The sequence below is a fragment of the Budorcas taxicolor genome, chromosome 19 (genome assembly GCF_023091745.1).
Source record: "Budorcas taxicolor isolate Tak-1 chromosome 19, Takin1.1, whole genome shotgun sequence".
Classification (NCBI taxonomy): domain Eukaryota; kingdom Metazoa; phylum Chordata; class Mammalia; order Artiodactyla; family Bovidae; genus Budorcas; species Budorcas taxicolor.
This window is the reverse complement of record NC_068928.1, coordinates 33,408,397-33,432,311: the sequence shown is the minus strand read 5'-3', so window position 1 is coordinate 33,432,311 and position 23,915 is coordinate 33,408,397. Positions and strand designations below refer to the sequence as shown.

At 51.1% G+C, this 23,915-nt stretch overlaps 1 protein-coding gene across 1 annotated transcript in view; it reads left to right on the top strand.

Annotated features, from left to right (window-relative positions):
- Positions 1-15,656: 15,656 nt before the first annotated feature.
- SPECC1 (sperm antigen with calponin homology and coiled-coil domains 1) overlaps positions 15,657-23,915 on the top strand; it is a 147,704-nt gene continuing 139,445 nt past the window's right edge. The window contains exons 1-2 of the mRNA XM_052658497.1: positions 15,657-15,803; positions 22,833-22,971. Coding sequence (XP_052514457.1) covers positions 15,657-15,803; positions 22,833-22,971 — 286 coding nt within the window. The remainder of the gene's footprint in view (positions 15,804-22,832; positions 22,972-23,915) is intronic.

The window sequence follows — 23,915 nt, the reverse complement described above, 5'->3', positions numbered from 1 at the left end:
ATGCCTCCCTTCCAGCCAGTGGCTTGGCTCTGCACTTTCTTGACAATGTCTTCTGAAGAGCAGAAGTTTAAAATTTTGATGAATTCCAGTTTATCTATCACTTAAAAATTTTTTTATTTACAAATCATACTTTTGGTGTTGATGCTGAGAAATCGTTGCTTAACTGAAGGTCACAAAGATTTTCTCCTGCATTCTTCTAGCAGTTTGCTGGTTTTACTGAAGTTTCTGTCTGTCTTTAGCCAACATTGATGACAGATGGGACAGTGGGCCCAGAGCTGTGGAGCCAGAGGAACGAGGCAGTCCTTTGCTTTAGGGTGCTCTGGGTTGAAGAGCTGGGGTGGAACGTGAATCAGCAGGGAGTCAACCTGGTTAGGGAGCTGTGGACGCTTCTTGTGGTGGGAAGACAAGACAGGACTGTAGGGGTCAGGTTGAAAGTAGGAATGGGGGTGGGAAGCTGTTGTCCTGGGTGTAGAGTGGCCGTGGGGAGGCCTGGAGGCTGGTGACAGAGCCGCTGCCTGTCCTTCAGATCTGAGTGCAGGGCACCTGGCAGTCGTGGGCAGGGCTCTGGGCGGGCCTCACCCCAGAACAAAAACGAGGTGGGGGCAGCTTGCACTGAACCACACCAGTCAGACACATCTGTGTCACAAAGAACCCGTCCTCAGGGAGAGGCCACAGTGCTGTAGCATCATTGTGCCTGGGTCCCACCCTGGGGACCGGTCACCAGCCCACTACTGTCCTGCTGTTCCTTGTAGACCTGCTCCTGAGGTCGCTGCAAGGCCCTGCGATGACAGGGCCATCCTGGGAGCAGCCTGGACAGGATCCCTCATGTGTGCGGCTATTGTGCGTGTGTTTAAAATGTGATCTGAGAGCGCTGTGTGCTGGAGAGAGAGAGGGGCCTGTTCCAGGCGCTGAATAAATTAACCCTGCCAAGTGCAGTAGTTGCTTTCATGAGCCAGCTGGTGCTCCAGGAAAAGAGGTGAAGCCTGTGGGTTAGCAAAGAACATTTCAGGAATGTGAAAACAAAAAAGAAATCAGCACATTCAGTGTTTTCACCTAATCCGGTAACAATAAGAAAATCCAGAGCGATGGCTAACTTGGCAGCTGGGTGGAAGGCTGGACTCTGCCCGCTACCCAGAAGGGGTGTCCACCAGGCCCTGAGGCGGCCAGGGTGCCGATGCGGCCCTGTGGCTGGTCCCATACACTCCGTACCTGTGGAAGTTCCAGGAAACTTCTGTCTCCCCCTCATTTCCTCCAGAGGTCTAGGAGCCAACACAAATGCTGACAGGCCTGATGGCTGTGCCGTCCTTTCCTCTGTCCCTCTGTCCCTCCCCCACCCTGGGGTGACTGCTGCTGTCATATCCATGCACTGGAGGCCTCATTGCCCACTGTCCTCAGACCCGGCTCCTGGGTCCACAGATGGGGGCCTGGCCCGCCGCTGGCCCTCCTCCATCACCGCCAGGTCCCCCAAGGCTTCCATCTGCCCCAGAGACAGCATGCAGTGAAAGGGCCCTTTCAGTGTTTCTTCTTGGCCCAGTCCCTGCCTCCCCCCAGCCCAAAGAAGCAGAGTTCTCCCAGGAGGATCCATAGCGCCTTGGCTAGACCTACAGACAGACTGCCAGGGGCCATCCTGCCAGCCTCCAGACTCCTGGGCCATAGTGCCCAGCATGGCTATGATCCAGGTGAGACCCTGCTTCTCTGATCCTTCAACCAGACCCAGGGCTGCCTTTTCAGAATATTGTCATCATTACAGAAAACCGACAGCCACTGCTGGGGTCCTTGGTGAGTCTATGCGGGACCACAGGCTTCTGAAGGTGCCCATCGGGGGAGAAGTCTGTCTGCTGAGCAAAAAGCAAGAAGGAACCATAGTCCATCATTTTCTTCCTCCACAAGGTCTTTATTTTGTTGAGCTCAATATTTATTTTGGTTTTTAAATTGAGTGTTCCCAAACTCCTATGTTCACCAACCCAATGGACATGAATTTGAGCAAACTCCGAGAGATAGTGAAGGACAGGGAAGCCTGGCGTGCTACAGTCCATAGGGTCACAGAGTGGATATGACTTAGCAATTGAACAACAGCAACAACAAAACTCCTAATTTAGGAGCTTGGGGCTAACATATACACACTGCTGCTGCTGCTGCTAAGTCTCTTCAGTCATGTCCGACTCTGCGCGACCCCACAGATGGCAGCCCACCAGGCTCCCCCATCCCTGGGATTCTCTAGGCAAGAACACTGGAGTGGGTTGCCATTTCCTTCTCCGCATATACACGCTGCTGCTACTGCTAAGTCACTTCAGTCGTGTCCGACTCTGTGCGACCCCATAGACAGAAGCCCACCAGGCTCCCCTGTCTCTGGGATTCTCCAGGCAAGAACACTGGAATGGGTTGCCATTTCCTTCTCCAATGCACGAAAGTGAAAAGTGAAAGGGAAGTCGCTCAGTCATATCCGACTCTTAGCGACCCCATGGACTGCAGCCTACCAGGCTCCTTCGTTCATAGGATTTTCCAGGCAAGAGTACTGGAGTGGGGTGCCATTGCCTTCTCCGCATATACACGCTACTATATATAAAATAGATAGGGCTTCCCTGATGGCTCAGCGGTTAAGAATCCACCTGCAGTGTAGGAGATGCAGGAAACTTGTGTTCGATCCCTAGGTCAGGGAGATCCCCTGGTGGAGGAAATGGCAACCCTCTCCAGTATTCTTGCCTGAAAAATCCCATGGACAGAGGAGCCTGGCAGGCCACAGTCCATGAGGTCACAAAAAGTCAGACATGACTGAGGATGCATATGTAAAATAGAGAAACAACAAAGTCCTACTGTATAACACTATATTCAGTATCTTGTAATAACCTATGAGGGAAAAGAATCTGATCAAGAATATATATGTGTGTATATAACTGAATCACTTTGCTGTACACCTGAAACTAACACAACATTGTAAATCAACTAGACTTCTGTTTATAAAATCCTAAAACAGATTGGTTGTTCCCACTACCACACCCAAACACAGACACACAGACATGCACACAGAGAAATACACACAGACGCACTCATAGTCAGAAACTGGCCAGACAGCTTGGGGTCCACCCGGTGAGCGCCCTGCCTCCTGGCGTCATAAAGGCGCCTGCCTCTGACATCTGCAGACAGGAGGACCCCGTGGGGAGGAGCATGTCCTTTTAGGGGAAGAGAAACTTAACTTGTAATTAATGTATCAGAGGGGAGAGGGACATGGCCGAGGAGGCCTGGCTTGTGACATGGTGCAGCAGAGCCTGTGATGGGGCAATAGGGACCATGCCTGCGCTCCTGCCCTGAGTCAGAGTCGGAGGAGGGGGGCGGTGCTAGCATCTTCCACCACAGCTCGTGGATCGTTGAGCCACCTTCTCAGCGAGGGGCCGCGGGAGGTGAGCCTCGTGGATTCTTGGGAGCCTGTGCAGCGTGGAGCATGGGAGTTGCCTCTCCTGTGTCTGCAGACAGCTGCCTCCTCCTGGCTTCTGTTTCCTCTTGGCCTGAGGCCTTGTGGCTGAAGTTTAGTGAGCCTGGGGGCAAGGTGGTGGTGGGAGGTGGGGGGGCGGGAAGTGGGTGTGGGAGGGGCCCCACCTCTGCACTTGTGGACCGAGGGTCCCTGTTTGCATCTTTGCCCATTAGTGCTGGGGGAGGGGACTTGTGCACCCCCTGTCTCTGTAGGCCAAGTGCATTGAAGTGAGTGGGTGGAGGGCATGGGGTTTTGCTGGGGGGCTGGGGTGGAGTGGCATGCCCTGTAGTGCTTGCATTGTTTCTGGAGGAAACAGAACAGAATGAGTCAGAAGTGGCCGCTGGTTTCCTTGGAAGCTGTGCCACTGACATCACAGGGTTTGCCCCTTGTCCCACCTGGCAGAGAGGGGCCCCCAGAGGAACAAAGAAACAGAAAAGGTTGCACAAAAGGTGCTTAGACTTGATACTTTAAATTCTTGGGCCGCTAACCCTGTGGTTGCCTTTGGCTACCACCTAACAAAGCTTCGAACACAAGTTCCTGTATTGTGATGTTTCAGTTAAGATGTCTGAAATCTTAAAGCATAAAATTGTAAAATATTGTTGACCATTACTGTGAAACTGGAATTATAGCACACATTTTTTTTTAAAGCCATCCTTTGGGAATAAAGTCAGGAATGGAGATGAATCAGTAGATGGTTTTAGAGATTTGGTGTTGAATGACTTCAAGAACTATTTCCCCGTACGTAACAAGTTAGTGAGATTAATCTCATAAGGCTGATGCTGATACATCCACATGAACTCCGTTTTCAATATACCAGTGCTAGAAGGCTCCTGCATCAATATCCATGGGGTTCTCATCCTGAGAGCCGTTTGGTTTCCTTGGTAGTTGTTTAGAGGCATCTATAGGTCTTAGGGAGGAGGACTATCATTGCTTTGTGGCTCCATTTTGTTGCTGTTATTGTTTAGTCACTCAGTTGTCTCTGACTCTTTATGACTTTATGGACTAGAGCCCGCCAGGCTTCTCTGTCCGTGGGATTTCCCAGCTAAGAGTAGTGGAGTGGGGAGTATTTCCTTCTCCAGGGAATCGTCCCAACCCAGGGATCAAACCTGAGTCTCCTGCATTGGCAGGCAGCTCCTTTACCACCGAGCCACCTGGGAAGCCTGGCTCCATTTTGTATTCTCCGACTAATTCAGCACTGATTTTGTGAATCTAGGCACCTGGCTAATAGAGGAAGAGCGAGGAGACACTTGCACATGTTTCTTCAGTGAAAGAAGGGCTCTAGCGTTCATTCACCAGTGTCTGCTGAGCACCTGCTCTGTGCACCGGGATCACCGCGATGAACCGGGAGGCAAGCTGTGTGGCGTGGGTGAGGGATCAGCAAAGGATGGCTGGTGGCAGCCAGAGTCTCTGTCTAGTGGTAAATCTCGGAAGAAATGAGTCGGAAGCTCATGCAGAGATTGAAGGGAAAAGGCCTTTTGGAGGAAGACTCCCCCCGCCCCCGTGTGAAGAGCTGTGGGACCTTCCAGGTGTGACGCTCCTCCAGGGGATCCAGCTGGGCATGTCCGAGGGGGGGCCCTCTGACAGCACAGATGGGGTCTCTGGACAGAGGTCCCGGACCTGGGAGTTGTGACAAAAGTCTTGGATTTTTACTCTAAATATAGTGAGAAGAAGCCACAGGAAGGTTCTCCGCAGGGAGGGACATGGCCTGACTTGTATGTTTTTAAAAATAATTTTTAAAATTTAAATTGTACACATACCATAAAGGTTACCATCTTAGCCATTTACATGCTTTGTGTTTTTTAAAAGCCCTCTGGCAGCTGAGTGGCCTTAACTGTCCTGGGCAGGAGGGGCAGGAGCAGAGCTGAGACCGTCTGTCCTCTGTGGGATGCGGCAGCGGAAGGAGGGGGTGGCTGGGGCAGGGGAGTGTGGGGAGAGACACTTGGTGTGGGGTGGTGAGTATCGAAAGGCCTTGTTGGCAGAGCCTCACAAGAGGGACTGGAACATTCATAGAGGGAGGTCTCTGAGGAGGGTCGTGGGGACTGCAGGTGTATTGGTGGGGCCTGACTGCCCCTTGGGCTGTGGCTGGCCTGGCTGGCGGAGCCCAGCTGGGCTGTCCCTTGATTGGGAACAAGGTCGAGCCCGGGTCCATCTCGGGAAGCGCTCAGGCTCGGGCACATCAGCAGAACTATGGGTTTGTGTGTGGGCAGCAGCCCTGGCCGAACGCTGAGGCTGAGTTGGGCAGGAGTTCCCAGTCCACTGAGAAGGAGGGGGGAGCGCGGGGATCCACACAGGAGCTGGACCCCCAGGCAGCTGAGGATCTGAGGGGCAGCCCCGGGGCCCTAGGGGAGGGAGAGTGGGAGGAGGCCCAGCTGACAGTAAAGACGGGAAGTCAAGAGAAGGTGCTGACTCAGGCCTGTCTGTGCTGGGGCTGGCGGCTCCCCGGAAGGTAACAGGCCAGCTGCCCAGAGAGTCGAAGGTCAGATGAGGGTGGGGCCCTGAGGAGGCACTCCTGGGCTGGGGAGGCTTCTACAGGGAGACCCCTGAGCTCACTCCGTTTGTCCCTCCACATCACCAGTCTCTTGCAGATGGTGCATCTGTACCCACCCCCCTTCCCCCCGACACATACTGCTCTGTGAGCCCTGGGCAGCAGTGGAGGTTAGGAGTTGGGAGAAAGCAGGGAGAAAGCACTCGAGGCCTTTCTGTCCCCAGCTCCTCCCCCATCCCGGGGCTCACCTTCTCCTCTTGGTCCAGCTCCCTCAGGGGCTCAGCTGCTCCATCCCTGGCCTGGCAGGCTGGGGGTGATCCTGTCCTGGCCTGGCTTCTGCACCTCCCCTATGCTGCTTTTCAGACAGGCCACTCCCTCGTAAAGGGTCCTTTCTGAGCTCTCCTGTTTCCCAGCTGATGTTCCAGACAGAGGCAGGGGCATGTGACTGAACAAAGATTATGACTCAAGATGTGTGTGTGTGTGTGTGTGTGTGTGCGAGCACACACATGTGCTCAGTTGTGTCTGACTCTTTGGGACCCCATGGACTGTAGCCTGCCTGGCTCCTCTGTCCATGGGATTTCCCAGGCAAAAACACCGGAGTGGGTTGCCATTCCCTCCTCTAGAGGATCGTCCCAACCCAGGGAACCCTTGTCTCCTGCATCTCCTGCTTTGCAGGCAAATTCTTTAGTGCTGAGCCATGATTCAAGATGCTTCTGCCTAAATTGAGATGAATCTAGTTCCCTCCTCCACTATAATTTTTGCTTTGTTTTGTCTTTCTTATCACATTTTTAAAACTTGTTGTGGTGAAATACACATAATATAAAGTTTACTGTCTTCACCATTATGAAGTGTTCAGCTCAGTAGCACTAAGTACATTCATACTGTTTTGTAACCATCACCACCATCCATCCACAGAACTGTTTCTTCTTCAGAACAAAAACTCTGTCCCCATCAAACAATAACTCCTGTTCACCACCCCTACCCCCCACAGCCCCTTGCAACCGCTGTTTTACCTTCTGTTCCTGTGAATCTGACTACTGTAAGTACCTCACATAAATGTAATCATACACGTGTTTCTGTCTTTTTCTGCCCGGTTTATTTCACTTAACACAATTTCCTCGAGATTCATCCACGCTTTTTCTTCCTTTTGAAGACTGAATAATATTCCATTGCATGTATAAACCACTTTTTGTGTATCTACTCATCCATCAGTAGACATTTGGTTTGCTTCCACCTTTTGGCTGTTGTGAATAATGCTGCTGTGAACATGGGTGTGCAGTAATCTCTTTGAGACCCTGCTTTCAGTTTTGGGGGGAATGTACCCAGAAGTGGAATTGCTGGATCATATGGTAAAATCTGGGTTTTATTTTTTTCAGGAACCACCATACTGTTTTCCATAGCAGTTGCACCATTTTATATTCCCAGCAACAGTTCACAAGAGTTCCAGATTTGTCCACATCCTTGCCAACACTTGTTATTTCTGGTTTGGCTTGGCTTGGTTCGGGTTGGTAGTAGCTATCCTAATGAGTATGATATGGTATTTCAGTGTGGTTCTGATTTGTATCTCCATGATGTTGAGCATCTTTTAATGTACTTTTGACCATGGGTATATCTTGTTTGGGCTTCCCAGGTGGCACAGTGGTAAAGAATCTGTCTCCCAATGCGGGAGACACAGGAGACTGGGGTTCAGTCCCTCAGTCAGGAAGATCCCCTGGAAAAGGAAGCAGCAACCCACTCCAGTATTCTTGCCTGGGAAGTCCCACGGACAGAGGAGACTGGCGGGTTGGAGTCCATGGGGTCGTAAAAAGTCGGATGTGAATGAGCACACACGCATATCACCTTTGGAGAAGTATCTATTCATGCCCCTTGTCCATTTTAAAATCAGGTTAGTTTTTGTTGTTGAGTTGCAGGAGTTCTTTGTATATTCCGGGTGGTAACCCTGCCTTAGTCTGCCTGGGCGCTCATAACAGAATACCATAGACTGAATGCCTTAAACAACAGAAATGGATTTCTCACAGTTCTGGAGGCTGGGAAGTCCAAGGACAAGGTGTGGCCATTGGGTTCTTGGTGAGGGGTCTCCTCCTACCTTGCCGTCGGCCGTCTTCTCACTATGTCCTTGCGTGGCTTTTCATTGGTGTGTGTGCAGCAGAAGGTCTCTCTCCCCCTCCGCTCCTAATGCACCAATTCTGCGGGATTAGGACCCACCCTTATCACTTCATTTAACCTTAATCTACCCCCTGAAAGCCCTATCTCCAAATGAAATCACTTTGAGAATCAGGGCTTCAACATATAAGTGTGGTGGGGGAGGGGCACAACTCAGTCCACAGCAAACCCTTGCCAATGTTTTCTTGCATTCTGTGAGTTGCCATTTCACTCTGTTGATTGTGGGTTCTCTGATGCATGGAAGTGTTTAATTAAAAAAAATTTTTTTCTATTTACTTGACTTTTTGTCTGCACTGGGTCTTCACTGCTGTGCATAGGCTTTCTCTAGTTGCAGTGAGCAGGGACTGCTCTCTCTTGCAGTAATGTGGGCTTCTCATTGCGGTGGTTTCCATGCTGTGGGGCTAGGCTGTAGAGCGTGGGCTCAGCAGTTGCGGCGTATGAGCTCATTTGCTCCGTGGCATGTGGGATCTTCTCAGACCAGGGACTGAACCTGTGTCCCCTGCATTGACACTGGACCACCAGGGAGTCCCAAGTGTTTAATTTTGTTGTCATCCAGTACATCTTGTTGCCTGTGCTTTTGGTGTCGTATTTAAGAATCCATTGCCAAATCCAATGTCATGAAGCTTTTCCCCTGTGTTTTCTTCTGCGGGTTTCACAGTTTTGGCTCTTACATTTAGGTCTTTCATCCACTCTGAGTTAACTTTTGCCTATGGTGTAAGGTAAGGGTTCCACTTCATCCTTTTGGTGTCGACGCCCAGTTTTCTTAGCATCATTTGTTGAAAAGACTGTCCTTCCCTCTGAATGCTCTTGGCACTAGACAATATATTCTTACTCTTTCAATAGACCTTTTGAAACTGTGCCTATAGAAAGAGCTCTTGAAGTACTTTATTTCCATCTCCTTTTGTATGGCCTTGACTCTTTTCTATCGTTCTTTGATGTGAAGCCAAATTCTAGGTAAGGAAACAGCCAGTGGTTAGTGGCTACCAGCTCTGTGGGACGCTGGCTTCTTGGTTCAGCTTTGGAGACAGAAAGATGGCCCAGGGCAGTATTTCTGAGGGTTTGATCTCAATATAGCTCCCAGATTACAGCCTCTCTCCAGGATTTGCGTTTCATATTTAAAGACCAGAGCCTCCTGGTTTTTTTTTTGTTTGTTTTGTTTTTAGGTTAAACCCTATTCGTTATGGTCTCCACCTTGTGGCAGTCAGTCATAGTTTCTGTAAGTCCCTATTCCATTTCCAGACTGTGTTTTCAGCTTGAGATGGTGGGGCTGGTGCTGTGCAGTTGTCCTTTTCTGTTTAGTTTTGTTTCATCCCTTCTTGGTTCTCATTTTCTTCCGATGACTTCTGCTGATGGGATCAATGACTTTCTGTCAAAGTTTTATTTATTTTTGGCTGAGCTGGGTCTTTATTGCTGTAGGCTTTGTCTGGTTGCGGTGAGCAGGGGCTGCTGTTGATTGCAGTGCTTGGGCTTCTCTTTGTGGTGGTGTCCCCTGTTGGGGAACACAGGCGCTAAGCTCACAGACTTCAGCAGTTGTGGCTCAAGGGCTCTAGAACTTGGGCTCAGAAGCTGTGGCTCAAAGGCTTAGTTGCCCCGCGGCCTGTGGAATCTTTCCAGACCAGGGATCGAACCTGTGTCCTCTGCATGGGCAGGCAGATTCCTATCCTGCCTCTGTACCACCAGGGAAGTCCTCCATATGAATTTGCCTTTTCCCTTCTGATGCTGTGTAGAAACTTGTTCTTTATATACTGGGAAGGATCTAATCTAAACAAAATGGGATGACTTTTCATCTCGAGACCAGCAGGAAATAATAAGCTTTGAAGAGCTTCCTTTGGCCTCCAGCCTGAGTCTGGGATTCCCTTGGCTGCTCCCCGGCCAGGTTTTCAGCGTAAACATTCCCAGGTTGGGTGGGAACCGAACCAGGTGCCAGTTGAGGAGCCTGGCTCTTCCTCTGGAACTCAGTTTCGCAACCTGGGGTCCTGACAGCTTAGGCAGGATCATTCTTCATTGTGGGGTTGCCCTTCGGGTACGGGGGTGTCCAGCAGCATCTCTGACTCCACCCCCAGCAGTACCCCGCCAAGCTGTGACAGCCCAGAACAGCTGCACACACTGTCAGATGTCCCCTGGGGGCAGAATCCTCCGCCCACCCCACTGCAGAGGTCAAGAGCAAGCCCAGCGCAGGTTCTAGAAAGCTCTTGCTGGATGTTTTCAGCGTGCCATTCACTTGCCTTCTGTTTCCTGCCGAGTCCCCTGGTAGTTGAGCTATGTGAACATGCTTATTTTGTTTGTTCTCAGACTTGAATGCCTCCTCTCGGCTTCCTGGGGCTTATTGTACTTGGAGTGCAAAGCTGAATGCCCTCTCCCACCCCCGGACACTCCTTATTATTTGCGATGGTCCAGAATGGTTTCCCGGCTGCCTTTCGATTTTCTTGCCTTAAAAGGGTAACCAGTCTGAGGCCTGAGATACCAGTCCCCCAGCACAGCTCTGAAGGCGGCGCTAAAGCAGCTGAGCCGCATGCTGTCTGACCCTCCCACTGCATGGACCGTGTCGTGTTCCTGACCGTTCTCTTCCTATCCTTCTCTTCTATCTTTTTTACTTAACTCCACTCAATTTATGAGTTATGGTTTAAATAGAAGTCTTACACCATTCTAGAGAGGAAAGAAGCTTGATAAGAATATAAAATGAACAATTTAAGGAAAACAGCCCTGGGAAGACCCTCTCCCTGCCCTTGTGGAGTAAGTCCCTAAGTTTAAGTGTACCTCGGATCCTCGGATAACACGGGTTTGAACTGCATGAATCTACCTACAAGTAGGTTTTTTCCACAGCGGATCCTTCAGTACATCTTGGTCCATGGTTGGTTGAATCTGTGGATACCAAGGAACCACAGACTCGGAGGGATCACATATGTGGGAGGACCACAGACGTGGAGGGGACCACAGACATGGAGGGACCCAGACATGGAGGGCCGACTATAAATGATGAATAAATTAAGCCCCACTTTGTTCAAAAGTCAACTGTAATTTCTTGATCAGTTTGATCCTTTTGAGTTGGTTAGAAGAATTTTTAGGAATCAGGGAATTAATCATAGAAATCTTTTTTTTTTTTCCCCCCATCATCTTGTGCTTGGCTGGAACCCATCTGTCTATTTTGTTATGAGCTCACAAACCTAAGAGAAGTATCGTTCATCAGCATGCACACGGTGCTGCCTTTCAGCCACTGGGGCCAGTCCCAGTGACTGTGGGGTGTCTGCTCGTTGTTCACCCTCCTCTGCGCTTTCCCTCTGTCAGGTTTCCAGGTGAACACAGGCTGCTCTGTGAGCAAGGAGAGACCTTGCTTACGTCTGGAGTGTCTCTCTGGTTCCGGCCACTGGACATTGAGTCCGTGATTCCATCACTGGGTGTTGCTGAGTCAAAGCCAAGCAGCTCTTGGCTGAACACTGTGAGCATTTGTGAGTAGGCAGCTGGTGCTTATTGAGTGTCTTCTATTGTGTGATGCAGGCACCAAAAACTCTGTTAAATCAGGTGAAGATGTTGGGAATCGTAGTGTGTTGAAAAGCATGCCTGAGCCTGTGCGGTGAGCAATGGAGGTGGAATCAGACCAGGAGCTCTGGATCCTGAAGCCTGTGTGCTTTCCTCAGAACACTACCCAGGGAGGCCGTACCCATCCCTGGTGTCTAAGAGCCGATTAAAACTGGATTTGAATCCTGGCTGTATCATAAACTCTGTGGTTTGGGCAAGTTCCTTAACCTCCTAAACAGAACCAAGTGTCCCCATCTTAGACTGAGGGTGATGCTACCTTGTAGGGTTATAATGAGGGCTTGATGACACGTGAAGAGGGCTGAGCAGCGCCAGGCCATGAGTGAGGGGCGAGAGGAGGGTCAGAGAGGAGGCAGTGGGAAGCGGATTGGGTGAAAGTCTGCAGAAGCTGGGAGTGGGCCTGGCGCCCTGCCCAGTTCCAGCAGGAGGATCCTGGAGAGTGGACAGAGAGCAGGGCCAGAGCAGGCAGAGCACTGTGGGTGGATGGCTCCAAGTATGTTCCTTTCGGGGTCCATTCCTGGAAAGCCCAGGGCTGGGTGTTGGCAGAGCAAAGGAAAGAGGAGGCCTTGGAAGATTTGGGGAACACGAGGAAGACCTGGTCCTGCTGGAAAGGGCAGGCGATGCTTAATGAAGTCCTAGACATGGAGTGTGGGGAGCAGGGCGCCTAGCAGGCCTTCAGCTCGGCTGGAGGTTGAAGCACCCCCACCCAGCACCCTCGTCCCAGGAAAGTGGCACTGCTCTGGTGGAGCCCGCTACCCCTCAGGGCATATTCCCCCCAACACAGCACCCACCCCAGGACCCCTCCCCCAGCACTCTCTACCAATAGGACTCTCTTCCTGGTTCAAGGGGAGATGTTACTTATTTCATTTCTATATATTTTGAATTCTGGAAGAAGATGGAATTTGAAGAGTCTGGCTGGTACATGAATACAAGATAGATGTCTCCATCTGGGAAAATGAAGGAAAGACGTGTGAAGGGAGCCAAGGATGAAGAGTCAGGCAGTGTGGAGGGGCCCAGAGGAGGAAGGTCCTCTGTGTACCTGCATCTGGGAATAATCAGATTGGGCTCAAGGTTCTAGGAGAATAAAGATGTGATGATGCAAATGAAGTAACCCCAGAATTTTGCCTCAGAGCAAGTGACCGCAGTCTTCGAGAAGTGGCTGCAGGCCTTTCAGGTGACTGTCTGGAAGGCTGTCAGGTTTGTTGCCAGAGATTAAGGTTTCGATCTGGAATTTTGACTGAGATGCATTTTCCCCCTTTCCTTTCTCCTCTTTTCTTTCTCCCTCCCCATCCCGTTTTTCTTCCCTTCCTTTTTTTTTTTTTTAAAGATTTACTTATTTATCTTTGGCTGCTCTGGGTCTTCATTGTGGCGCACCGGCTTCTCATTGCTGTGGCTTTTTTTGTTGTGGAGCACGAGCTCGGTAGTTGTGGCCCATGGGCTTAGTTGCCCTGTGGCACGTGTGGGATCTCCCTGAGCCAGGTACTGAACCTGTGTCCCCAGCACTGGCAGGCTAGATCACCAGGGAAGCCCCCTTCCTTTCTTTTTCTTTATTTTTTTATGCCAAGGGCTTAGGGAAACATTGGGAAGATTTTCTATCACCTTCCTTCTGCTTTTCCTCTTCAAGGTCTTATCTTTCTTCTGGGGAATGAGTATGATACATTTCATTTCTGGGTTGATGGGTAGATTTTGGAAAGCACAGATTCGGTATAGAATCACCTATGTTTTCACCAAGTAAGTCCTGCAATAGTCATCTCTAAGTAGTTGCAGTCATCACCTGAAAGAGTGCCTTGATTAAACAGATACTTTATTTGTTGTCTCCATGAGTCAGACTGATATGTCACTGGTTGGTTCTGCAGTCATGGGTAAAATTCATCAGTAATTCTCTCCAAGAATCACTCAGGCTGTGTTCATTCATTTTATATTGAGAGTCCTAATGAGTTGCTATATAGGTCTTAACCTAGGAATTCTTCCTTGTTGCTGTGGAAACAAGCATTAAAAATTGTGGGCCGAGAAAGAAAAATAGCTGGTACTAAACATATGGAAATACACAAGAAATGGTTGTTTAAATACAGAATCTTAAAAATCGTGATACCTGGAATCAAGCTGAGACTAATAAACTATTGAACTAGTCATATGACTGAAATTGTGAGTAATTTTTCTCAGAAATGCTTTAGAAAACAAATCACTGTCTTAAAATATCATTTTCACCTGTAGTCACATTGGCACAGCTGACAGGATAGCAGTGCTCAGAACGAGTGCCAGGTACGGTCTTGGACACTGGCCACCAGCTAAACTGTTTAAGTAGGAGCAGGGGCTGGGTGGCCCCAGCTGGGAGGCCGTTGGTTGAAATGATGTCTCCGAGAAAGGAGACAAGAACAGGAGGACATCCGTGCTGAGCCAGGCTGGGGGAGGCAGCCCGTTCATTTTCTCGGGGGCAGAAAAGGGTGTCCTGGGATGCGGTGAGGGGAGAGGTGGCCCAGGGCTGCTGAGCACCAGCTACGATCCAGGAGGCGAGCAGTTAATTAGACCCAGCTCCTGCGAATGCTGGGGCTTCCCGGGTGGCGCAGTGGTAAGGAATCTGCCTGCCAACGCAGGAGCCACAGGAGACGAGGGTTCAGTCCTTGAGTTGGGAAGATCCCCTGGAGGAGGGCATGGCAACCCACTCCAGTATTCTTGCCTGGGAAATCCCATGGACACAGGAGTCTGGTGGGCTAAAGTCCATTGGGTCACAAAAGAGTTGGACACAAGTGAATACTTGGGAGTGCAGCTGCTGGCGCCGCTGTCACCTGGTGGTTGGTGGTGGCTCAGTTGCTCAGTCGTGTCCAACTCTTTGTGACCCCTGTCCGTGGGATTCTCCAGGCGACAATACTGGAGTGGGTAGCCATTTCCTCCTCCAGGAGATCTTCCTGACTCAGGCATCAGGCCCAGGTCTCCTGCACTGCAGGTGGAGTCTTTACTGACTGTGCCACCACGGAAGTCCAGTCACCTGGTGGTGGTTTTTAAAGTGCATTTTCCAGTTTGTTTCTTATCTGTGGTTTTGGTCCTTGACCTCACCTCCCTGGTCGTGAGCATCCACAAGGACAGGCAGAGTGGAGTCCCATTGTGCTGCTGAGAGGGAAATGGGTTCAGAGGTTCATGGCCAGCCGGCCCACGTCCTCAGCAGTGATGGCAGGACTCAGGCCACCTTTCTTGCCTTTGGACGTGGGTTTCCCCCAGGTTTTTAACCACATCCTGCTCCTTTGCACAAACTGTCTTTCCTAGAATATTTTAATTGAGTAACTCTACCCTATAATGGCAGGTCTGCCTGATCAAAATCTTCCCAATTAATTTTTAATTGATACCATTTTTGTCCGAAAGAAGAAAAATAAGCTGTGCTTCTGTGAAATTGAATTTTCAAGTAATTCATTTATGTCTATTTGGAAATTACGTAAGTTGCTCGACTGTCAACCCTAAAATGGCAAGGCTTACAGATACAGTATGTCTCGACTCCAGCTGACCTGTTTTATGTGGGGAGATACATGTATTTCTACATTGCTGAAGAGTAATGTCATAACGTTTCTCTTATAGCTCAGTCAGTGACAAATCTGCCTCAGTGCAGGAGACCTGGGTTTGATCCCTGGGTTGGGAAGATCCCCTGGAGAAGGAAATGGCAAGCCACTCCAGTATTCTTGCCTGGAAAATCCCATGGACAGAAGAGCCTAGTGGTCAGCCCATGGGGTTGCAAGAGTCAGACACGACTTAGTGACTACACCACCACCATGTCAGAACATCGGTAATGGTGCACGTGTGTTTTCAGTAGTTCAGTGAGAGCTGTTGTGAAGCTGTAGAAAGGAACCTGGTGGGAAGGTACCATCTCAGGAGGAAGGTGCTCTCTGTGCATCCTCATCTGGAGGCTTGTTCTCCATGACGGCGGTGATGCCCATGGTGCATGGTGAAGCTCTGTCAAGTGTGGACACATGGGTTTTCTTTTCTACTCTTTGTACAGAAGGACTCCTTGGGACAAACATGAGGAGTGCAGCCAAGCCCTGGAGTCCAGTGACCAGGGCAGGGAGCCACGGGGTGGACCGCCCCCGGCCCCTCCCTGTCCCCTCTCCCGGCATGAAGAGCTCCAAGTCTTCCACCTCGCTGGCTTTTGAGTCCCGACTCAGCAAGGTATGGATGGGACACTGGGCAGGGCTGCTGGGTGCCCTGAGGCAGTGAGCAGGTCCCAGGAGGGCCCCAGCATAGCTTGACCTGAAGGCACAGAGCAAAGGGGGTGCATCGGGGTGCCCTGGGCTCGAGAGGAAATCTGTAGTCAGACAGAGACGGCAACCCCGTGCATGGACCATGTGGACTCTCCAGCCAGAATCTGACCCCAGTGTCCACTGGACGGGCTCAGGGTCACCAGGGTCCTCATAGTCCAGGTGTCACTGCCCCACTGGCCTGCATCTGGGCTTCTCCTCTCAGGGTTCCCCTCCCCCAACCAGGGCAGCCCCTGGGGGTCTCCCCTGCTGGCTCCTCCTCACCCCCTGGGGTTCCTAACATAAGTGGACTGGGGTACCTCCTTACACCCTGAGATGAAACTCAGAGACCTTGTCACTGGCCTGCACACACACACATACACACTCTGGAGAAATCATTGTAGAATCCTAACTATAGAAGGAACATCATTTATAATTAAATCTTCACGTTTCCACCTGCAACTGCCTGTGCGTGGCTCCACTGAAGGACCTGTGATGCTTCTTGGTGCCCCATGGATGTGGCCGCTCCAGGCAGACAGATTCAGGGTTATCGTGTTGATGATTTGGGCACCGGGAAGGCTGGGGTGATGGTTTGAATGCTGAGCACTCTTGGTGAAGTTGTGAACCCAAGTGCAGTCTTCCCTTGTTCTTCTTAGAAAGTTGAGTGTATCTAAAAGTCTTACAAGAAAGAAACACATTGTCTTTATACGTAAAACAAAGGGGTGCTCTCCACTGGGATAATAATCAAAGACGCTCCAGCTCTGTGAGTGTCTGAGTGATCTGTGAAGAATGTGGATGCAGACAGTTCCTTGTGCCAGGCTGCCAGGTTCTTGGAAGGATGTCTGGGGTCTCCATCCTCCCACTGGGTAGACGCCAGTACTACCTCCAATCACGGTGACAGCTAAAGACGCACCCACAAAATTCTGCCACACTCCCTGAGGAATGGCACTGTTCCTGGTGAGGACAGTTCTTGTAGGTGACAGCGTCCACTCATGAATTCTGACACCACATGGGGGTGACACCTGGATCTGTGTCTCCAGCCAGCGCTCCTCCGGCTGCCTTTGTGACCCACCTCCTGGGTGTCTGGAAGGCCCCTTGAAGGTGACATACTCAACATTGACTGCTCTCCTTCCCCTCTGTCTCTCCTGCCTACAAACCTGCTCCTCTAGACTCTCCCCATTCCAGTAAATAGCAACTCTGTCCTGTCATCGCTCAGGCAGAGCCCTGACATCATCCCCAAACCCTCCTTTCCTCACATCCCATGGTCCACCTGCAAAACATCCCAGGGACTACCTGCCTGCTCGTGACTTTGCAGCCTACGTTCCATTCTCAACAGAAGCCGGGTGGTCCTTTCAACACAAGTCAACACAAGGCGCTCCTCTGCTTAAAATCCTCCAGGCTCTCCCCACCCATTCAGAGGGGAGTAAAGTGTCCTCCCACCCCGCCGAGCCTGGCTCCCTGGGCTGTGTGCACACAGCTTCTGGTTTCCCCCTGTGCTGCCCTGTTGCTCCCTGGCAGTGCTCAGTGTGGGCTGAGTGCCCGGCAGGGGCGGTGGGTGTAGGAACAGCTTGCTGAGGAGGGGGTCAGACAGGCCGCATCAGGACCCCAGCTCTGCCTGCTCCTGGCTGTGGAACCTCAGGCAGGCTGTGTGGCTGCTCCGAGATGGGGTGAGGACTGTATCTGCCCTGAGACGTAAGTGTGGATAGTGCCCTGCACATAATTTTGTTTATCATTATTCTATTATCCTGGCCCTGACCAATATTTCCATCGTTTTAATTTTTATTGTCTTTGACCTATTGGGAGACATCTTCAATGTGGATTTTAAATGAATATATACATTTCCCCCATAACTGACCCTGAGAACTTCTAAAATATATTAAAATATTTTCAAGCAGTGTTTAATCACAGGTGAAGCTCAGGTGTGTTTCCTACTGACGATGAACCAGTAAAATGGTAGCCGTTTCTGCCTTTGATGGATGTGTGTTTTGGAAACTGGTTCCAGTGGGAGGACATCAGGGGAGACGCAGACACTCCTCTGGAGGCTCTCGGCTCTTGTCCTGGTCCTTGGGGTCACCAGGCCTGAACCTGTAAAAGAGGGTGCTGGGGTTGGGGGAAGGAATAGCCGAGAGCTGCACCCCCGTACTGTCTGACCCTCCTCTCCTCTCTGCCTCTGTGGGCAGAGGAAGAAGACAAAACCCAGAGCACAGAAGAGAAAGAGGCGACAGACATTGACAGAAAAGCAAGTGGCTTCCCCCTTGAGTATTTTACTGCTGAAATCTGAGCACTCAGAGAAGCTGAATTATACACTGAACACGACATCCCACCACCTGGACGCCATGGTCAACATCTCACTACGGCTGCTTTACAGGACTTCCCGGGTGGCTCGGTGGTAAAGAATCACCTGCCAGTGCAGGAGACGCGGGTTCAACCCCTGGGTCGGGAAGATCCCCTAGAGGAGGAAATGGCAACCTACTCCAGTATTCTTGCCTGGGAAATCGCATGGACAGAGGAGCCTGGTGGGCTACAGTCCATGGGGTCACGAAGAGTCAGACTCGACTGAGCACACACATATTACCTACGACTGCTTTGCAGAAGATGGACACATATAAGTGTAGACAGATATGTTTTCACTGGCCCAAAACAGGAAAACTAAAACACATGCACCGAAAGTAGAATGAAAGACCCTGCTTCAGACGCTGGCCTGAGCTGTGGAGCCGTGGAGGAGCAGATGTGTGTGGGGAGGAATAGGAGCCTGGATGGGATGGCAGGGGTAGGGGGACTACTGTGAGTCCTCCTCATGTCACTGAGCCCAGCACAGGAAGGCAAGCCCCCCGAGCTCCTGGATGCAGACAGGCCATGTCACACCAGCCACTAGAAGGCCCATGTCTGTTAGTCAGGACTCTCTTGGCCACAAATGACAGAACATTGACTTGAACAGAAGAGAAATCTATGGAAGACATCTGAGGTTCCAGGTCACTGTGTGCAGGACAAAGGTGCAAGACCGGAGCGTAGAGAGGACGGGACTCCCTGGGACTTCACGTCACCTTTCTCTGCTTCTTTGTCATCTTCTTTGTCACGTGGTATGAAGTCTGGCAGTCAGTCCTGCCCGTGCCTCCCCCATTCCTTGGAGGGCCAGCCAATGCTTGCTTCTGGTTGGTTAAAAGAAAGCAACAAGCAAAGTATTGGGAAAGGTCTCTGCTTGGTGGGCACGAGTCATGTGTTAACCCCATCCAGTTTCCTGTAGCCAGGGCTCAGGGTCCCCGTAAAGTAGCCTCATGGTTTATGTTCTCCTTGAGTCTTGGGGACTGGGTCAGTCCTGTTGTTGTCCTTCAGGAGTGTTCCACAGTTGCACTGCCTGAAGCAGGAACCACCAGCCCCTGTGGCGGTGATGAGCCCTGAAGGGTGTTGTGAGTGCAAGACACACGTCAGGTTTTGAAGAGCAAGTGCGAAAAAAGGAAAAAACTTCATCTGTGTGTTCTACATTAATTGATAATATTTTTAATGTATTGCATCCAGAAAATATATCACTAAATTTAAGGTTGCCTGTTTCATTTATGTTTTTTAATGTTCCTCCCAGACCATGTAAACTTAGGCCCATGGCTTGTATAATATTTTCACTGACAGTGCTACTCTAAAACCTTTTGGTTCTCAAAGTGTGGAACCCACAGCGGCAGTACCAGCATCCCCTGGGAACTCGTCCAAAATGCAGATCCTCAGGCCCCACCCAGACCTAGGGGATCAGAAACTTGGCAGGGGCACTGGGGCTGGGGTGCAGGCATCCATCTGTGTATTAACAGACCCTTAGGATTCTGACAGACCCTGAAGTTTGAGAACCACTGTTCCAACAGTTAACATGTTCTCCACCTTGAAAGACCAGATTGTGTTTTGTGCGATTATTTGAGAACTTTGACATTCCCCATTCCCATCTTTGTGGAATTGAAGGAATATCTTAGCTACATGAATCTGTGAGCTGTTCAGACATTTTCCTTTTGTAAGCTTTCATGTACAGGTGCTCAGCAGCTTAAATATCAGTGGAAGCGTTGGTGAAAATACTTATTAAACACATCAAAGCAAGACCGATGCTTTCGTAGGGATCTTGTATAACAAACCAGAGATCTTACTTAGGTGGTGCCGAAGCTGCATTCGATGACCAGGGAACAAAGCCAAGAATGCAGCCATGAACAGAGGAAGATGAATTAGTAACCTCATTCCAGCGGTGTGGCCGGCATCTCCTGGCTCCTCCTAGGCTCTGGCCCAGTGGAAATGTTCTGTGTCTGATATTGCCTCCAAGAAATAATAAGAGAGTCTTCGGCTGTGTGCCTCAGAGGACAGGAAGGATCAATCTGGAGTCTGTATGTCCTGCCTCTGGGAAAGTACTAAGCAGTGACTCTTTCTCCAAAGGAATTCCGTGTGGAAGGTGCAGGAGAAATGTAATGTATAAGGGCTCCCTGTAAAAGCTTTGCTGCCACCCAAATGGGCCATGCTGCACTAGGGAGACAGCACACCACTGGCCTGGAGCACGTCTGTCTTATCCTTTTGCCAGTGAAGGATGGGATCAGATCTTTTTATAATACAGGTTGGGACCCCAAAGTCCAAGAAGAGGCCGAGGAAGTTGGGTACAGCTGGTAAAATGGAACTCAGAAGTGGGCTTCGGAGTTCACTCAGATCCATACCATGGCTTGATCTGTTTATCAGGTGAAGAAACAAAAGCACAGGGTGAAAAAAAAAAGGCACAGAGAGGTAAAGTGATTTGCCCTGGGTCACACAGCCAGTAAGAGGCAGAGCCAAGATTCCAACCCAGGATTCCAAGTCTGGACTTGGAGCTGGTGCCCTAAGCTGCCACCCTGTGCCTCCCACGTGACATGGCTTTCCTTCAGCCCTGTCCACAAGCCCCGGTGGTGTCCCCGGCGTCTCCTGGCTCCTCTTGGCCTCCAGCCCAGTGGAAATCATACAGGCCTTGGAAACGCAGTCCCGGGCCTGCCTCCCAGTCCTGCCTCACCCATGTAGCCTCTAGTGAGTTAGTTAATGCGCTTTGTCAAATCCAGTGTAGTCAAGTTGTGCTTTGAATCAGAAGTAGCATGTGAGTCAAGGACCTAGAAGGACCCAGGCTGCTGCATGTCATCAGCTCCTGTCTGTTCCCTTAATTCTTCCTCTGACCCTCCAAACAGGCTTACCACCCAGTCTTCACAGCAAGAACTTGACTTTGCCTTCCTTCCGCCTCCCCAGGTGCTCTCTCTATTCCCCCTATCCCACCTGCCCTTCCAGCTGCCTCCTCTCTCCCCTCCCCAACCTGCCCGATCCCTCCTTCACTTCTGCTCACAGAGGGGTCTCTCCAGCAGACTGAACTGGATGGCTCGCCTGGCTGGAACACATGGGTTTCCCTGTTGTCTGCTTATCACGTCCAAATCCTTGTCACTGCTTCTCCTCATCCGTATTTCTCCGGGGAGCTGGGAGGGTCCTGCCCTGGCCCCATGTGCTCCCCCTTCCTTCCCCACCCTGCTCCCTGCCCCCAGCTCTTAGTGTACACTTGTAGCCTCAGGGACATCCCCATCCACTTGGTCCTCCAGGCCTGGTCCAGGGCACCTGCTCTGTGAGGACGCCCACACCTCCCGTTTTTGTTTTCCTCACTGTTCATGACGTATTCTGAGTCACCGCACAGGAACTAGCCCCTTTGCTGGTTGTTGACCCTGAGAACAGGCCGCCCACTCCGCTGTGGCCCGTGTGCACCCTGGCCCGTGGATTCGGCACATTGCATGTGCTGAGGGTGGATGCCCAGCTCCACCCTGGCAGTAGGCCTTCGGAGCACAGTGTCCAGGATGGTGGGAGCAGCTCTGGGGGCTGTGGTGAGAGGGGAGGGCCCCTAGGCTCTCTGTTCCACCCGCTCCCCGTTCTCCTTCTCTGGGCTCCTTAACCTTCAGGAAATGGCCCTAGAGCAGGATGGAGCCCCTGACCAATGTGGTGGCCTGGGCTTCCTGCTCCAGGTCTCCGTTGATTCGAGGGAATTTTCATGCCGTTTCTCAGTGTCGTGTGTGTTTGCGGAGGCTCCGGACACCTGCCTGCCTCATCTTCTAGAAGGATCCCCTCCATAGCCATCTTTAACCACGACTCTCTGTGGTTGGGAGAACTTATTTGTGGTTTTTCTCCTTCAGCTCAGGTATGGTTTACCTGGGCTACAGTGTGAGCTCATTTAGGGCCACCCCCCCCCACCCCCACACATACTTCAATAACTTTCAGCAAATGTTTGTTCTCTGCCTTCCATGCCGGGGAAGAAGGCAGACAAGGAGCAGGGGCCCTGCTGTCTTTCTGCCATCCCTAACCATTCTTCTGGCCCCACAGCAGTCCCTCTCCCCTATCTGAACACAGTATGTATGGGGTCACCTGCCAGCGCTTGGGGTGGGCATCTGTGGATGTTCACCTGTTTGTATCTCTTCCCTCTGAGAAGGGAAGAACCTCCAGAGATTTTTGTGCTACTTTCTATTGTCTTTGAATTTCTTGTGTGTTGCTCTATCCTGATTTCTGTGTGCCATATAGTTCTTTTTTTATTGGTTCCCAGTCTTTTAAGAAAAATACAATAATACATTGGGACCATCCTGGTGGTCCAGTGGTTGACTCCCTGCTTCCAATGCACAGGGCATGGGTTCCATCCCTGGTGGTTTGAGGGGGTGGGGTTGTCTCAGCCAAATAAATACATAAAAATACACATCATATTTTAAAAACTTAATTATTTGAATGTGACTGATGGGTGGTGACTCCCCACGACCTTACACGGATCTCTGAAGCAGTGCTGGATGACCACGCCAGAACCGAGGGCATCGGGTTTGTCCACTCTTGCGCTGTTCCTCCGGCCCGCCACTGCCCGAGGAGCGGGATGGGCAGATGGGGCCTGCTCCGTGCTTTGCCGGTTTATGGTGCTCCTTCCGGAAAACGCATCTCTTCACCCTCTCTTCCCTACCTCTCTTAGCTCAAGCGGGCCAGCAGCGAGGACACCCTCAACAAGCCCGGGGCGGCCGCTGCTTCCGGGGCAGCAGCTCGGCTGAAAAAGACGTCCACGTCCGGGGCCATCTCCGAACTCACCGAGAGCCGCCTGAGGGGCCCCTCAGGTAGGCGGGAGTGGGGACAAGGAGAGACTCAGGCGGTGGGGGCGGGCAGGTGGGAGGGTCTCAGGGAGGTGGGGGTAGGTGGGCGGGGTCCGGGGAGGGGCGCGGCACGTGGGGGGAGCCCAGGGCGGGGGAGCCCAGGGCGGAGGAGCCCTGGAGGCCCTTGTCCATTTGAAATCATCTCAGGGCTCAGGTCTGTCAGGACCACTTTGAGTCAGGAGCTTTTAGGAGACAACATTCCACAATGGGGGGGGGGGGGGGGTTTCCTATGTCTCGGGGAGACAGACACAAGGGGACAGGGAGGCGGTGGGGAGCCCTGTGTGTCCCTCCGCCCCTCTGCTTGTCCGTCACTTTGCACGTGTGGCCTTCATGGAGATTCAGGCAGAGTGGTACAGGCCGTGGGGCTGTCTTGGGGTCTTGGTGCGGCGGCGTAGACGAGTGCGTGGGCCCGCAGGTCCCTGGCGGAGCTGCCCAGCCTGCGTCCTGGGTCCTGTGGAGACCAGGAAGATCTGAAGGCTGCTTACAGTCGCTCAGACGCCGGTGGCCGCTGAAAGCCGTGGGCATTCTCTGTGTTAGCAGTTTCTTGAGAAACAGAAAAGGTTTTTTTAAAATCCATTATTCAGAGCATTGGAAACTTAAAACATCAAAGAATATATTTCATTTTCTTTTGCAGCATGTAGATAAGAAAACTGAGCTTTCCGTGGTCCAACTCACAATGCAGGCCCATAAATAATAGTAATGTATTGCTCAGTCATCCAAGATGGGAACAGCTGAAATGTTCCTTTATGATAGGGGTTTAATGGTAGCCTGCTTATGACTTTTTTACTTTTACGTAAAATATCACAGATTAGCTTTCCAAAGTATATTTTAATTTACTCAGTTTTCAAAAAGTTGCATCTGTAAAGAATATATGTGACTTTTTTTATGATGTGGGAATGGCCTCATGT